General features: G+C 38.1%; 1 protein-coding gene and 1 pseudogene across 1 annotated transcript; one reads left to right on the top strand and one right to left on the bottom strand.

Moving 5' to 3' along the window:
• The first annotated feature begins 4,103 nt into the window (after window positions 1–4,103).
• twist1b (twist family bHLH transcription factor 1b) lies at window positions 4,104–7,194 on the top strand. Its single transcript, XM_088327904.1, has 2 exons — window positions 4,104–4,806; window positions 6,818–7,194. The coding sequence occupies exon 1, from the start codon at window positions 4,238–4,240 to the stop codon at window positions 4,778–4,780; it is 543 nt and encodes a 180-aa protein (XP_088184030.1). The 5' UTR covers window positions 4,104–4,237; the 3' UTR covers window positions 4,781–4,806; window positions 6,818–7,194.
• An 8,098-nt stretch (window positions 7,195–15,292) lies between these two features.
• LOC148371578 (palmitoyl-protein thioesterase ABHD10, mitochondrial pseudogene) lies at window positions 15,293–15,966 on the bottom strand (annotated as a pseudogene).
• Window positions 15,967–17,785: the final 1,819 nt, after the last annotated feature.

Raw genomic sequence — 17,785 nt, forward strand, 5'->3', positions numbered from 1 at the left:
GGTGGGCTGTGCAAACCGGGCAAGGTTCTAAGCCTGATTTGGCTTTTAATCCTATCCCTTTCAATGAACACAGGTGACGGCGATGTTTATGGGCAATCAAACTAAGGCACTCGCAACACTCAAAGTATTCCAGGATTTGCAGCAAGCATATTTTACAGGATACATTTGATGTATTTCCGACCAATTTTATGTTAAGTAGGTACGTGTAACATCAAGGACACTCAATATAGCTGCTATTAAGTTTGCTAGTGCAAACTAGCTAATGTTGGGGTATTTACCTTTGCTATTTCTTAGCAAGCGATGGATACGTTAAATGAGCTGCTTTAGTTTCCATTAACCAGTGATTTGAAACAGTAATCTTCCGAATTTCACATGTATTAAAAACGGTTTTGTGCTCTACCATAAAGCCTTTTATGCCGAAACAAGGTGTCAAATTACCAACGGATAAAATAAGAGCCGAAAGTTCAGAAGCTAAAGCGTCAATTCCCCAAAGCTGGTAGTTTTAACATGCTCCTAAAGTGATTTCTAGAAAAATGCCCAAGGGGGAGAGCTTTATACTCCTGTGCTCTTACCCTATAGTAAGGGAAAATATGATAATTGGTGACTGGTCCTCACATGCAGGTAATAGGTGCTAGCTGTAATCAGTACCATGGACAGAGACACTGCACAGGTATGTTTACCTTAACAAAGTATGCTGATTGTAGATTGTAAGCTTTATAACTTTGCAGGTTGAAAACATGTACATATCGACAATACATTAGTCAAGAAGAAAACCGAATAACAGATTTTATGTTAATACAGCCCAAGTAAGTCTAAAACAAGCGTGTGTGTGTTGTCGATACCTGGAGGTACTCCCATTGGAACAATACTTGGCTCTCAGACCTGGCCGAAGATGTAAATGGACGGCTCGGCTGGTGTTGTGACCTCTCACCCCGACTGCCCCCCGTTTCCTGAGCCAGATGCTGCTCCCGTGGACCTGGGTCTTCTCAAACTAAACAAAGTAATCCTCCACTAAACAAGATGGATATTGTATCAGCACACCAGTAAATACCTGAGGGTCTGGCGCACAAAGCTTCCTTCTCCTCTATGTGGGCTACATGGACCCAACAGGGGGGCCTCTGATGCACGCATTGTGTCAAAGACGGACTGCAGCCTGTGATTTACGATGCTTTTTAATGATCCTTTTTAAATCTACATTTGTGGCTTATAACGAAAACTCTTGCGAGGGATATAATTAGAGCATGAGGGACAAGTTGTACTGTGTGACACATGTGCAATTTGTCAGATTGGACTCATGCGTTTCATAATGCAACACCTTTGATCTCTCTGGGATTAGGTCAGACTATGGCAACATTATTAGCAGACATCTCGTGGGTTGCACGCTTGCTTTCATGAGAGAAAATGACTCTTTTGGGGGGTGTTTCTTCTTCAATGAGTGCCAAAACGTAATGCTGAATATATAACCTTTAAATGGACTTTTAAAATGTTAGGAAGGAAATTCATAGATTAAGATTTTTTTTTTAAATCCTTGTTCTTGTGGTTTTCAGATTGCATCACACTAGGGTTCGGGAATCTGTGGCTCGCGAGCCATCTATGGCTCTTTTCATGAGTACATATGGCTTGGATATCAAATTTGGCAATTGGACATTTTTCTGTGGCTTTCCAATGTCAGGTGGACTGTTCCAAACTTTGGTACATGCCAAGCAAAAGCAACATTGAATAGACTTATGGTTCAGTCGAGTATTTATGTATAGAGCCCATTTTCAACAACAGTTTACAGTCAGGGTGTCACACCAACAGACTCCGTTTTGGCCGTAGATTGATAGGAAATTGTTTAAATGGAGGCTCATTAAACTATGTATGTTTGCTTTTGAGGTACTTTATGATGAAAACCCACAGAACAAACTATAGACATCTGAAAACACTATCAAACCACTCAGAGCAATTTGTTAAGGTGAGCAGAGATGGGCAGATCTCTGCACGGAGCTCTAGGCACTCCCTCAGTGCAGTCTGCCCCGGAAGGTAAATACGATGATATCCTCATCGTTTGCAATATTTTGTGACATTTTTACAAACAACTTTGCTTGCACCTTGTTTCAAAACTATCATTTTGGACAGAAATGAGCCTCAACACTCTTAAATAACTGCAGGAGGGAGATTATTTTCAAATGGTGTATTTATTTTGAAATGAGACACAGGCTATGGCATTATTATTATTTCATAGATCATCAAATTACACACAGTGAACTAAAATGTGCTGAGGAATGAGCTTTTACTTGGAAAGAGGGTTTGGAGTTTTTATTGAATTTTGTCTTTAAATATAGGGTGTGGCTCTCTCCCACCAAAACATTTTATTTTATTTTTTTGCTTTTATGGCTCTTTGGGCCAGAAAGCTTCCTGTCCCATGCCCTACACCATACAGTGACATCTGGTGGTCAATTAATACAAAATGTCCCTTTAAGCTAGGTACAACTAAAAATCATTTTTCAAATTGAAGTCTTACTCGTTTTTTAATTATTATCAAATAGAAGTATTACCACAACAAAAAAAACCCTACAAAATACAATAAAACCGTATCGGTTGACAGGTAGGCATTGAAGGGACGACGTGTGTTATTTGACAACTAGATGTCGCTCTCTTGCGTAGTATAACCAAAAACTAGTGCTAAAAAGCACGGGGAAGGATCCAAACTACAGAGACTCTAAGTGATCAAACAGTATGATTTGACCTCCTATATTTTGCCAAAACTCTTCACCAGATTTTTAGCTTAATGGGTACCAGCAAGCAGCAAGATAGCAGGCAATTCTATTGGCTCTCTTTAGGTAAGGTTCATGAAATAGCAAACAACTTTCTCATCTTACAAGTATTTAAAAAAATGCAAATTTCGGCTAATTCACGTATTTCGCTTTTTTTTTTTTAATCAAGAGTGATCATGCGTATGATTGTGGTTTTCTTTTATTCAAGAATGAAAATGGTGAAAGTAGGAAAAAGGACTGTTTAATATACAGTCCAAAGGTCAACCCAAACCCCTCAAACAAGTAAAAAACAAAGAGTTTATCCGAGCGTATCTAAGAATTTCATATACATGCATGCACAACAAACGGTGTGATTTTAGCCAGAAAATGGCCTCAGCAAGTAGAATATTTGGAATTTATATACAACCTTTAAAGTCCATCCATCCATTATCTACACCGCTTATCCTCAGTAGGGTCGTGGGGGTACCGGAGCCCATCCCAGCTACCTTCGGGCAGTAGGCAGGGGACACCTGCAACAGGTAGCCAGCCAATCACAGGGCACACAGGGACAGACAACTCATTCGCTCATTCACTCCCAGGGACAATTTGGACCAGCTAATTAACCTGACAAGCATGTTTTTGGAATGTCGGAGGAAACCGGAGTGCCCGGAGGAAACCCACGCAAGCATGGGGAGAACATGCAAACTCCACACAGGCGGTTTGATCTCACGACCTCAGAACTGTGCCGCACACGCACTAACCACTGCGCCGCCATGCTGCCCCAAACCTTTGAAGTCCTAGTGTGTAATTTATAGACTACTAGATGGCACTGCTGTGTAATGCGAACGAAAATCAGTGCCACAGCGAGCAGGAAGACACCAGACAAACATGGAGGACTACTACCAATGGATTCCACTTACATACAATTTTTTTAACACATTGGTATGACAATTCGTGTATTTTTTTGCCTAATATTTTTACTCAATGTAAGCATTTTGTGCCACTTGGAGGCACTAAACATTGCACACGTTTTCTTTAATCCTAATCTGTCCTTTATTACGGGAAAGAGAGCTTTAAATGTGCTATAACTTTTGGGGGTACTTGGGCACCCCTCAAAATAGAATGGTTACGCCGAATGCGGTTGTACGATATAAATGTTTTTATTCGCAGGGCCAATGGCAAACCATTCCCCCTGCTATGATGTAATGTCAGAGAACCGTTATCTAGGTTTTCTTTTGTCAAAGAAAAGTCCGCCCCTCTCCTAACGTATAACTCTCCTCCTCAACCAATCACACGTCTCCCCCAAAATCTTCTCAGCCTATAAGATGAAGCCAACTTTCTCCTCAAGTGTCAGAAAAACTCTTTCCTTCCCGGAGGCCCATCAATGGATACTTGAAACTGCGCCGACCTTACAGGTGGACTAACCCCAAGGACTTGATGACAGGAAGCTAATATTTGGACTCTTTTAGAGGGGGCGCGCAATTTCCGTGTGGCGAGTGGAGATGTCCGTGGAAAATTTGGGGGAAGAGTCGAGCAGCTCCCCGGTCTCCCCTGTGGACAGCAGCCTGAGCAACAACAGCGAGGGGGAGGCGGACACGCAGCCCAAAAGGAGCGCTAGGAAGCGGAGGCCGAGCAGGAAACACGTCGCGGCCGCTGCAGCGGAAAACGAAGACTCGGACAGCCCGATCGCGGCGGGGGGCAAACGGGGCAAAAAGTCGAGCAGCAGCGGGAGCCCTCAGTCGCTCGAGGAACTCCAGAGCCAGCGAGTCATGGCCAATGTCCGCGAGCGACAACGGACTCAGTCGCTCAATGAGGCGTTTGCGGCCCTGCGTAAAATCATCCCCACGCTTCCTTCGGACAAACTGAGCAAAATACAGACGCTGAAACTGGCCGCTAGGTACATCGATTTCCTGTGTCAAGTGCTGCAAAGCGACGAACTGGATGCCAAAATGTCCAGTTGCAGTTATGTAGCCCACGAAAGGCTCAGCTATGCTTTCTCCGTGTGGAGGATGGAGGGAGCCTGGTCCATGTCTACATCTCACTAGCACCTGGGCGGGTCAAGGCCAACAAGGTAGGAAACGACTTGGAACAATGACATTTTACCAACTTCATTGAATCTGCAAATATTTCCTTCTAGCTGCATGCAATTTATATAATGCACCGTTCAAATGTAGTTTTTGCATTAGCTGAAAGCCCATTTCACTGCAAAAGTGTGCTATGCAGGTTACCAGATGAAATGCAAGCTTTTTATCTTTTAAAAGACGAGATATGTAATTTTCTGGACCAAGAATTCACTCTGTTTTTTATTTTTACTGTGATGCTTTTATTTCCCCAAGTAAAAATGCATCATTGGGATACTAGCTAACATGCTAAACGAATTGACTACTAAATAAAGTGTAAATTAAACAGAAAATAATGACATTTTCTAGATTAGATGCATGCATGCTTTTTTTCTCGTTTTAACGTTTATGCACCCATAGAATACCATCTTGTTTCTTTTCTGTGATGCCTATCCCCCACGTAAAATGCATCAGTAGTTTATGTGCTCAAAAGTGTTATGCAGTTTTACACAATATTTTGCATTTTTTTATCCACGCAAAACTGTGTTACTTTGTGCTTATATAATGCATTGTTATTCCTTTGCTGTTATGCTTTTTTACCCACGCAAAATACATCAATGGTTTCTAGCTAATGCAATAAATGAATTGACAATTAGTTGGATTGTTAGTTAAACAGAAAATATACTAGCTGGATTAGCTAGGTTGTTAATTTTCTGTTTAATTGGCAATCTAGCTAATTGTCAACGTGTTTCGTGCTAAATTGTGTAATGCAGTTTCCCTGATGAAATACAATTTTGGGGGGTTTTAATGGCGAGTTTTACCAAAAAGTAGGACATTTTGTGCACCCGAAATTTATTCTTGTTTCTATCCTGTAATGCGTTTATCCCAGGTAAAAAGGCATCATTGTTTTCTGAAGCACAAAACGTATTGACATTTAGCTAGATGACTATAGTCATCTAGGTGTTTATAGTCATCTAGGCATAATAACTAACACGTGTTATGCAATTTTCCAAAACAAATTAATGAATGTTCTTTCTCGTTTAAAACATGAGTTTATAACAATGGTGGGCCATTTTCTGCAGTTAATAATCATTTTTGTTTATTTTCTTTGAGGCTTTCATTTCTCCCCTAAAAATGCAAAATTGATTCCTAGCTAAAGCACGAAACCAATTGATAATAAGCCATATCGTTGATTTTCTTTGGTGAAATGTTTTATGCTGTTGTCCAGATGAATTGCATGTGTTTTCTTCTTTAAAAGACACTATCCATGCAGAGGCATATAATTAGTGCAGCTAATATGTATTCCTGTGATACAAAATGCAAAACTTGTTTCAATAGTTATCAAACAAAATAAATTGACAATTGGCTAGATATGTCAGTTTTATGTACTAAAATTTTATATCAAGTTTCCCAGATTAAATACATGCATTTTCTCTCGTTCAAAAGACGAGTTCGTTTATTTCATTTTCTGCACTCTAAAAAACATGTTTTGTTTCTTTCCTGTGATGCTTTTTTTCCCACGTAAAAGTGCATTAGTGGTTTTTAGCTAAAACACGAAACAAATTGACAATTGGCCAAATTGTTCATATTCTGGACTAAAATGTGCCATGCAGTTCTACAGCTGGAATGCATGCACGTTTTTTTCCTTGTTTCACATAAAAGTATGTCATTTTGTGCACCTAAATTGTATTCTTGGTTTTCTTTCTTTCATTGGTTTACAGCTAAAACACAAAACGAATTGACAATTATTATTAGTTTCTATAACAAGCAAATTCCATCTTGCAAGATTTTTGGACTGGAAAGTCCCTTTTTTAAATATATATTAATATTCAGGAAAATCTATAGCTGATTAACTGGTACCAAACATGTTGGGTTTTTTTTTCGGAATGTCTGTTTTGCTCGAATGTGTTTCTAGTTAAAATGCACGATGCCGATTAACTGTTAACCTGTTACGGACATATTGATTTAAATGTCACCCATTTAAGCACTTTAATGATAATGTGAACGTTTGCCCCTGCACAGGTGACTGCTGATTCTAAACCTCTCACGTTCTGACGGGACATTTCTGGAGTCTACTGCTGGATACATGGGATCACTATTTAAAAGCAAATACCACGGAGGCTCTGCAGGGGATTTTTTTTTTCAATTTTGATTTTACAACTCCCTTTCAGTGCATGTTGTTGACGACGAATGTTGAATATATTACGGCAGATGCCCGTTAAAAATGCTTTTATACAATGTATTGGGATTTACTTCTGCCACTGTGGAGTTAAGGCAGTGTACGTGTGTGTTCTCTACTGGTGGTATAACCCACACTATAACGCTGTTTTGTGGATCAAACCTGTGCAAAAATATGTTCGGGAGAAAAAGCATTTATTTATTTATTTTTATAGCATTTAGGGAAACATCCTGTGTCTGAAATATAAATACATTCCTATTTTTATGACCATTTTTTTGTAAATGTTTGTATATATTTTTTGCAATAAAGAAAACAAGAATATTTCTGTTTTCCCTTCTTTGTGTGTTTAGAAATCACGGGGGCTAATGCCACACAAAACGCATATTAAATACTCGTTAAATGCTGACTTGAGAAAATTTGTTTAGGTGAATGCACATCATTGCAAACTCTAGAAGAGATTGAAAAACCCACTGCTTTAAAAAAGCATCAACAACAACCTAATGAAGTGACTGTTTATTTCCCTGGAACGTTTGTAAGTGCAAAATAAACTATACAAGAAGTTAAAGACTTAAGGGACCCGTGACAATATGCTGGGTTTTATTTATTGGTTTCCCAATTTAAATGCTGTAATATAAACAAACTGCGGTGTGTTTATGTGTTTGGAAAATGATAGTGCAAATGGAAATAAATGCATTCGTTTGAATTTTTAGGATGTTACTAATTGCCTTAATAACTATAAATTTAGTGTTTTTTTAACCATCGCACGATATTATTGGCTTAAATAAACCGTAATTAATAAATGCAACTACCGGTGCCCTGGTGCGCACTTTCATTTTTAAGAGGCATTTTGGTGACGTGGGAAACTTTCTCCCGCTGTCCAAAAAAAACCTGTGACCGTTTGAAGGTGTGTAATTGGTCTTCGAAGCATGTATGGAATTCCCAGATGTCTATGAAATTTAAGGAGGCCATGAAGGTAGCATTGGCAAGGGGGCACTTTCACTCTGTGTATGGGGGTTGCAACAAACCCACAAAAACATCAACAACAGGCCGATTCGTGAATACAAATTCATAATAGTTCTCAAATGTCCTTTCAACAATGAATGCAATGCACGAATCTTGAAGTTGCACGATCGCCACGCTAAGATAAATTCTTCCTTAGAATGAAACAATTTTAAATACGTTTCCCCTTTGCAGAGGAAAGCAGTTGCCAATGGAGGCCACAGAATGAAACCTATTTAGAACAGATGTTAGTATTTTTTCCTTTTTTGGGGAAGGAAAAAGTCACGTGAAATGAGCAGATGTTCAGTGTGGCGAAGAGTCTTGCACAGTTGCGTTGCATTGCAGTGCAGGACGGAGGGAACTCGGAAAACACACCGAACTGGACACAACCCGAACCGGCCTCGATTACGCTTCCCAGCCACGAAATGGACTTTATCTGAACGATCACTCGGGCTTTAGGAACGTGGACCCCTTTTTACTGGAAAAAGGAAAAGGTATGGAATCCAAAACCTGTTGGTTTTAAAATAGATTGCATTGCTTGCATTCCTGCGTGATATATTGTATTAAATATGAATTATGCCACGTGTGTAAAGAACGGGGAGGTTCTTTAAGAAAAGAGGTCAACGCGCTTGTAAACTGTATGAGTGTGTGCGTGTATTTTCCCCTGCACGTACATTTTGCGTGCATGTGTGCGTGTGTTTGTACGTGTAGGCCGAAAAAGGAGGAATGAGAAATTTCATGCAGCTGTTAAGGGAAGGAAACTAAAGCCGGCCATAGTAATCGTATTTAATGTGGAGGATCAGTCGTGCAATATGTTGAAATAAAGGTATAAACAAATAAATACATACAAATTATGGCCATAATACATACACACACACACACACACATATTATATATATATATATATATATATATATATATATATATATATATATATATATATATATATATATATATATATATATATAACAATACAACACACGTATATTGTATAGCTTATAATAACCGACATTGCATGTTGACAATATCATTGTATTGTTTACTATTGCAAGATCCATTGCAGCCTGATCATCCCGGAATATGCGGTCCCTTCTCAAGGTTTCTTCATTTTCCTCATGCTGAGGTGTTGAGTTTTTCCTTACCCTAATGAAGGTTTTAGATCAGGGGATGTTGTAATTATAGTCTATAGTTTGCAACCATCTGTGGTCTGTGCAACCCTTTGAGACTCCTTGTGACTAAGGGCTATACAAATAAACCTGACTTGACTTGACAATAATGTTAGTTTTATGCATGGTATGATTTTATTGTTCAGCTGTTTTTTTGTGCAAATATTTTGTTGTTTTTTGTCATTTAGTGGTAATGTTGTTATTTTTGTGGGGCAGTGCCTAAATAAACTTGGTTCATTTATAACTCATGTTATACCTAAAAAAATGACATAAATGCAATTTATTCTTATTAATGCATTTCATCGTTTATTTTTTAATGTAATTGTTTCTGTATTTATTTTGTCATTTTTTCATGTATTCGGTTGTGTATTTTGTTGTTCATTTTATCCATAATTTTGTCGAATATTTTGTCATAAAAAATGGTATTTAAATGAGGAGGAGGGCCAGTTGCTTGAGCTTTTTACCTATTGGTTGATCAGTGATAACCAAATCGGATACAGGATGAAAAGCTTGTTTGACCCGCTCCCTCATTTGAATAATGTTTTGTCTTGACAAATTTCACGACAAAATACATTAAAAATATGCAACAAAATACACAATAAATTAAAGGATAAAACACATGACTAAATAATTATTAGAATGAATAGATAAAGAACAAAACAAATAACCAAATGCACAAATAAACAAAAACAATGCACTTATGTCATATATTTAGGTATTACACTATATTTAGGTATATATATATATATATATATATATATATATATATATATATATATATATATATATATATATATATATATATATATATATGGCATATATTTTTAGGTATTTATTTATTTATACATTTCTTTGTATATGGCAGGGCACTTATTTTCGTTTTTATTATTTTAGAAAACTCTAAAATGAAATTAAAAATACATCAAATTTAACTGCAAAAAAGGCATACGTATTAGCATGTTGATTCTCGTGGTAACAAGCGTAATTAAGAAGATGCAATGCAATTATTTCATGTATAGAAAACTATTTTCAAAAAAGTTCAGGATTAAATTAGAATGAGAATGTTCTTTCTAGTGCAACGATATTTGACACGGCATTTCAGGATAAACACGTATTAAAGACTTACAAGAGAAAAATACGATTAAAATGTATTCCACAAAGAGTAAATATTTAGTACAGTATATTTATTTGAATGAGTCCAATTTTCAGTTACTTCTAATTTGTTCAGTTATTTCAATAAGAAAACTACTCTCCACTTTCCTGTTCATCTTGTGATCAAAATATACTGAAACATTTACTTAGTAAGTCATCCTGGACATAAAAAGGAGAACTTGTCAATGTCAATCTGCTCTTTTAAAGGGTAAAATTGGAAACATATGTGCATAAATACTACGTTCTTTGCTGGGTGTTTCAGAAAAGAGCAGGTGCAGCTTGAAACATGCCTGTCGCATCAGAGTCAAATTTTCCAGAGAACATCAAATAAAATATAAATTGTATTGTACACATGCTCACTTATCGGCTTTACTCGCGAATTTGCATGAGCAGCATAACTAATAAAATAAAATATGATGTTCTTCTTCAATTAAAAAGTAAAAAAAGACAATTTGAAGAAGCATGGAGATAACACTAAACAATGCTTTTGAAATACAGTCTACAGTATGTTTGACAGCTGTAAATTACTTTGGGCTTAGTGTTCAATTATTGTCTCAATTCAAATACTGAAAACGAAGAGTAATTTGAGAATGCGGTTGTGTCATTTGACAGGGGTGTCAAAGTCGAACGGATTGAGGGCCAAATTTGAAAAAAAAAAAAAAAAACTGATCGGACTGATCGCATGCTGAAACTTTTAAAATGACGCATATGACCACATATAGTGAATATCTAACACATATTTTAGAATTAGAAGTACAAATGTCTTTATTGTTATTGATATCAACGTTGTGAAACATTAATTGTATGCAACGAGATTATACATGGAACTCCAGGGTAAACCATGTAAAACAAAGACTTTGAAGACAAAAACAATGTTAAAAGACTATCAAAATAAAAAAGCAAAAAACATATTTTAAACGAAGTGCTTGGAAAAAATACCCAATTTATGATAACATTAATGCAGAGAAGAATAGTGCATGGTAATAATAAAATTAATAAGAGCAATAACATTTAGTAGCAGCAGGTGCTGCTCACGATTTCCCACACAAATTAGTTCCTAAAAATAGCCTCCTTCGTCACTAGTATCAAAAAGGAAACAATCTTCACAAAGTATGGCACTTTTAGCTTTAAGTTATTGATTTTGCACTTCATTGATATGGATAATGATTGATCCAAAGCAAAATAATATAGACACACAAATAAATAATGCAAATGTGGTTTGGTTCGAAAAATTACGTTTTATTTACCTGGCAAAGATAATTAAATCAAACGAAAAATAAAAAACATTGTTGACACAGAAAAAAAATGCAGTGTTAGCAAGGGGAAGAGGTGGAAATATTTTGTAGCAGGAGTAAAACTACTAATCAATAAGCCCTGTTTTAAGGTAATCAATTCATTTAAATGATCAGGAATTATGGGGCGGCACAGCAACTGAGTGGTTGGCGCGTCCGCGGCACATTTCTGAAGTCATGGTTTACAATTCAGCTACCAGCCTTTCTGTGTGAAGTTTGCATGTTCTCCCTGTGTCTGCCCGGGTTTCCTTCGGGCACTCCGGATTTCCTGCCGCGTTCCAAAAAAGCATGCATGTCAGGTTAATTGGCCGGTCCAAATAGTCCCTAGGTGTGAATGAGCAAGTGTGTTGTCTGTCTCTGAAAGCCCTGCTACTGGTTGCCAACCAGTTCAGGGTGTCCCCTCCCCACCGCCCAAAGATATCTCGGATGGCCTCCAGCACTTAGCCTACCGTGGTGCAGATAATGGATGGATTAATGATTAATTATTTCATAGCGTGTCAGAATGATATTCATACCCAGCATCGAAAAAGGTTTGCTGCATTGTCTTTTATTGCGTTACATTTCGGTCAAACAGACCATCACATGAGGGGAAAACCTAGGGGGGTGGTCGCATGGCGACCACAGCACCCCCCCGCTGAAAACGCTCTGTATCCCTTTTTTGACTCTACTGTGCCTTTTTTCAGCCGATGGAGAGGAAAAAAGAGGTACATGGCCACATGCCTGGGTTTTGTGTCACAGCTCCTTGCCTCCTTTGTCCCCATTGTCCAGGGTGAAAAGGCCAGGACAGAATGGCAAATACAAATCAGTTCAATTGAAAATCTACAAATGAGTGAACCAGCGATGACAAAGTTCAAAGTAGCAATGTGTCTCTGTACTGTATTTTCGAATGATCAAAATGATATTGAACAGAAAGAGACTGTGTGATGTATTTTTGGCTGCATATTGGCTTTTGTTAATAACTTTAAAGACGTGTGGACCATTCATTTGGAAACTAACACATTTCAGATCATAATTTGGCTAAGGCACAGCTTCTCAACTCAGCCAAAGGCTGCCTAACAGTCATGAATGACGCTATTATTGCGGCACGCAACATGATTGCTTCCTTTGATACTTTCCTGAAGGGCCCGTTTCGAACTGGTCCCAAACCGTACGGTACGCATGCAAGGTGTGCCACCCAGGCTGCAGACAAGACACAAATGAATGTCTGGAGGCGGAGTACACAATGATGTCAGGGTCAGGAAATGGCTGGAAAAAGGCTTGGCACCTCCTCCAATTGGCTACATCCCCTATTGGCTCAGCAGGAAAGCTGGAATAATAAACAGGCAATCAGAAGGCGGTGAGAGCGTACACAAAGTCTGTGAAAAACCTTGCAGATGATAAAATCAGATTTTTGGGGCCTTGAAGGCGATGATTATTTGTGGTTGTCATTTGCTTGTAAAAAGAGGGCCCCCGCAGGAAGTATAAACATCACATCAAACCGTTTTAAACATTCCTGTTTATGTTAAATCAAGATATTGTTTACATAAAATATATGTTTATGTTCCAATACTTGCATGTAGAATTCAAGCTAATGGTATGTATTTATATAGAAATCTATTTTGTCAAACAATCCATTCTGGGAGAGGAGTCGACATATTTTCCTATAGAAAATAGCAGCTACAGTGCAAGAAAAAGAAACCTACTTTATTGACACAAACTCTTGGTTATTTCAAGTGTATTTTGTTCTTGTTTTAATGCATTTTAAGTAGTTTTTCTGTTAAAACAAGAAAACTTGCACCTAACATAAACTGGCATACAGTCAGGGAAAGTAGCTTAGGCTTTGCTTCACCTGTTCTCACAGTAATCTAAAATTTAAAATATACTTAATGCTTATTTTTACGGTATCTAGGTATAAAGTTCTTTCTCATTGAACTTCACAAAATGTTTATATTTTCTTTTTGAAAATCACTGAATTATCATATTGTTTTATAAATACTATTAATGTGATTAATATGAAACACACTACTGTGGTGAGCGCCTGCAGATGCAGAGTGAGGCATGCAATTCTCTTGCCTCATGGCAGAGGGCGGTAGTGAGACCAAGGATTCTGATTAAGCTCATACCTGAGTCTTAAATAATAAATTTAGTAATAGTAAAACTTTGATAGAAAACTAACAGCAAGTGAAGGCATCCAGTATTTATTTTTTCCATTGCATGGACTTTTTTCATAATAGAAAAATACCTACAGTATCTATTTATACTTCTTTTTAAAAGGAGTAGCATTAATTAGTTTAGGTAATACAATAAACGGTATTTTATGCTACAGTTTATCTAATGCGTTTCTGCTCTGCCAATCAAATGACATGTCAGACGTAGGTTCGTTTGTTTTTAAATCAGAGTGTGCCTCACCAGACACAAACCTCACCGCATGTCACTGCTAACATAACACAATTATTCTGTTAAGCAGATGGTCGGTCGACTTTTTTGTAACCTTGCTGGAAAACTGCTAAATGAGATAGTTTTGCACATTTTAAGGCTGATTTGTCCTTTTTTTGCAAAATAAAAAAATATATATTTTAAAATAGGAATACTTATTATTAAAACAAACTAAACGGGGACATTTTTATTACCTTGCAAGTATTTTCAACGAAAGCCAAACAAAAGAGAAAAATGACTTATTTTAATGCTGGCTAAAATGTACGTCTTAAGAGCAACATGTAATCCGATACAGTTACTAGTTAGCTGTTGAAATATGTAATCATTAACGTAATCTGACGACCTTAATCTTGCAGTAATGCAACTTGATTACATTCATTTACTTTTAGATTACTCTAATACCAAACCAAAATGAAAAAAAAAAACATAATACAAATAAAATTACTAAACTTTGTTTTAGATAGATGAGTAATGTAACATTGAAAACGAATTGGAGGAAAACACGGCCAGGTATTTGCTCGTGCAAATTTTAACCAGGTAGAATAATTTATTAAGTAAAAATAAAACTTTCTTTTCACATGCCTTACAAGATAGAGTCTGTTTGAGTTTACATTAAGAGGACATTAAGAATCTGATATTGTTTTAAATACTCATGTTAATTTTCTACATTTCCAACAAACTCTGGGATGTCTTCATTCCAAGTCAAGTTTTACTTGTTTGAAGTGGGGATGCCAAACCTCTTGACGATATTCATATTTACTGGGTTCAGTAAAACATTCTCGCAATATGGGAAATGGTCAGCATTTATATAGCGCTTTTCAAGTCATCGAAGACCTCCCAGAGTACTTTCCAATTTGCTTCATACTGACCCATTTACAAACACACTCACACAACCATTAGCCAGAGGCTGCCATGCGAGCCACCGACTTGCCAATCGGGGGCATTAGAGGTTCCGTTTTTTGCCCTAAGAACACTTCGACAATTAGCTCGGAGGAGCAGGGAATCGAACCTATGACCCCCCCAAGATGAGCGCTCAATGTCCTGAGCTACTGCCCACCAAAGGTTCATTGGGTTTAGCTGTGAATTTAAAATGTTAAAAAGGCACAGGAACTCATGAGACTCTTGTTCAAACTGAAGGTTTAGGAGCAATAGAAGTAGTGAGCGACCCATCTGAAACACATGCAAAGGACAATAAGAAAAAAAACGTAATTGTTGGGCGACTTCCCTTATCTGTTAGTAAACAGTGATAGGTGCGAAGCTGCCCTCCTGGCCCCTGGTACCTGGTACCTGAGGATCACACCATGGTGGTTTACTTGTCTATGAGGTCGTGGATAGTGTTGACCTTGAGCTTGATGTCGTTTGTTTCTTACATTCGGTAAGGGCCATAACACCTCAACGTAACGCCCACGTCGGTGCTAAGAACGCGTTCCGCCACCTGCATGGAAATATGCCTCGGTATGTCCTCGTCCTTCAAGCCACGGATGAGGCAAACCGAGCATGTAACCAATAGCAGACTGTGCAGCATGCAGTGGTTCTCCGCCTCGAGCAAGAAGTCCATGCTAAATTGATGCGTGCCCTCCTCAGAGTGCTTGCTCGGTACCGTCCACTCGCCCTTCTCCTGAAATTGTATCTTTGTCTCCAGTGGAAGAGAGCTGTAGGAGGTGACGATGTGGTCGGCGGCAGTACAGATTCCCACACGTTTTCTCTCGGCGTGCAATGGCCGCCAGGAGCATGGAGCCCACAAGAATCTGTGGGCCTTTGCATATTCATCAAGCATAAAAAGAACATCTTTTTTCCACGGGCCGATTGTCCCCTTCTGAGGTTCTGTGTTCTGTGTAGTCAAACCTGAGATACGAGTGTCGAAAGCGACCTGCAGAACTCTTCCGACGCTTCAGCTTTCTTTCCATTCTTGTTGGACCTGTAGCTTGGCAAGAACACTACCCCTGGACTTTTGACTTTACATAACATTCCAGTGATTATATAGTGATTTTGAACAATAATCCATCCATCCATCCATCCATCCATCCATCCATTATCTGCAACGCTTATCCTCAGGATGATCACGGGGTGCTGGAGCCCATCCCAGCTATCTGCGGGCAGTGGGCAGGGGACACTCTGAACTGGTTGCCAGCCAGTCGCAGAGCACACAGGGACAGACAATTCATTCGCTCATTCACGCCTAGAATTAATTTGGATTAACTAACCTGACATGCATGTTCTTGGAATTTGGGAGGAAGGAAACCCACGCAAGCATGGGGAGAACATGCAAACTCCACACAGGAAGGTTCGATCTCACGACCTCGGAACTGTGCCGCACACGCGCTAACCACTGCGCCGCCGTGACCATAATTCACTGCAAAACACAAAAATAAGACAATCCATCGTACTGACTAAATGATCCTAAACGCATCACGAGCCCACAACTGCGCTGCTCTCACATAACTGCAGGCTTGCGCATATTTAACAAAGGTTTCTACTTCTACTTTTTGGAAAGCCCACAAAAAAGGGATTACTGCATTTTTATTTTGTTCTTATTTAAATTTAAAAAAAATAACACAAAAATAATTTGCAAAATGTATCTGCTAACTATTCTTTCACTACATTCCAATGTGTTTCTTTTTTGTCCAAAAAGGATATAATTATTAAAATCAACAACATTTTAGGCAATATTTGTATAATTTATTTGTTGTATTTAATTATTTCTTTGCAGTGCAGCGTCATCGAACCAAAAGAGCCATTTTAGGTATTTCCCTGTGCTACCACATTAGCAAATATTTAGTCTATACATATATTGTTTTTTTTAAAGTAATCTGTTGCCACCAAATTATGTGGATGAATGTTACAGTTAGCAAATATACTAAGCAATGGCTTGCTCTAAAAGAAAATTAATTTGGGCAGTTTCCTGCGGCACACGAGACGATGTCTCGCGGCACTAGCGTGCACCGGCACGCCAGTTAAAAATATTGCTCTAAATGACACAAGTACATACGCTCGCCTACTTACGACCATTCGACCTACCTAAAACGGTAGAAATTAACATTTTTTTCGGGATGTCAAAAAATATCTGGACATCGCTATAAGTTCGATTTTTTTATTGTATGCACCTTTTTCTGAGTACAGGACATTACTGAAGTGCTTCTTTCTGCCGCTACTGGCATGTGGCGCTGTGAGAGGTCACCCAGCATCCACCCGGAAGAAAAAAAATTATGCTTCCTCTTCCTAGTTCATGTGTAAACATACAGTATTGAATATCCAACTTTGATGTTTTTATTGTTTAATATCAAGTTCGGCCATTCAATATGGTTGGTGTGAAGTGTAAAGAAGAGGCTAGCTGTTTCATTTGAAATGAAAGTGGAATTAGAAAGCGATGCGGTTGAGAAAATGGTCGGAACGCTTTTTTTTGGCCACTTTTTACCACGGAGGAGGACCTCTTGAAGCGCACCTTCCAAAAGTAAGATAAACTCAACTTAATTTGTCTTTATAGAGCATATTATTTTATGAAATGTTTATATTTTACTAGAAAACACTACAGATTATTTATACAAGCCTCAAACATACTTATATAAACCTTAAACATACAAAATATAGCACTGAAGCAACTTACGAACAAATTCAACTTACAAACGATCGTCCGGAACCCTTCTTGTTCGTAAGTAGGGCAGCGTCGGTAATAAGTTTATATCTCTTAGGGAAGAACATGTTTTTTTCAAGCTGACAATCAAATGTTTAGCTATAAAGTTTTCCACGAGTGCAGTAGACAGATTCCCAATCATTGCTCCAAAATCCA

Source organism: Urocampus carinirostris, chromosome 2 (genome assembly GCF_059441175.1).
Source record: "Urocampus carinirostris isolate Australia breed hairy pipefish chromosome 2, RoL_Ucar_1.0, whole genome shotgun sequence".
NCBI classification, from domain to species: domain Eukaryota; kingdom Metazoa; phylum Chordata; class Actinopteri; order Syngnathiformes; family Syngnathidae; genus Urocampus; species Urocampus carinirostris.

Excerpts from the sequence above, each read along its gene's own strand:
- twist1b (XM_088327904.1), top strand. The coding sequence starts at position 4,238 with ATGTCCGTGGAAAATTTGGGGGAAGAGTCGAGCAGCTCCCCGGTCTCC.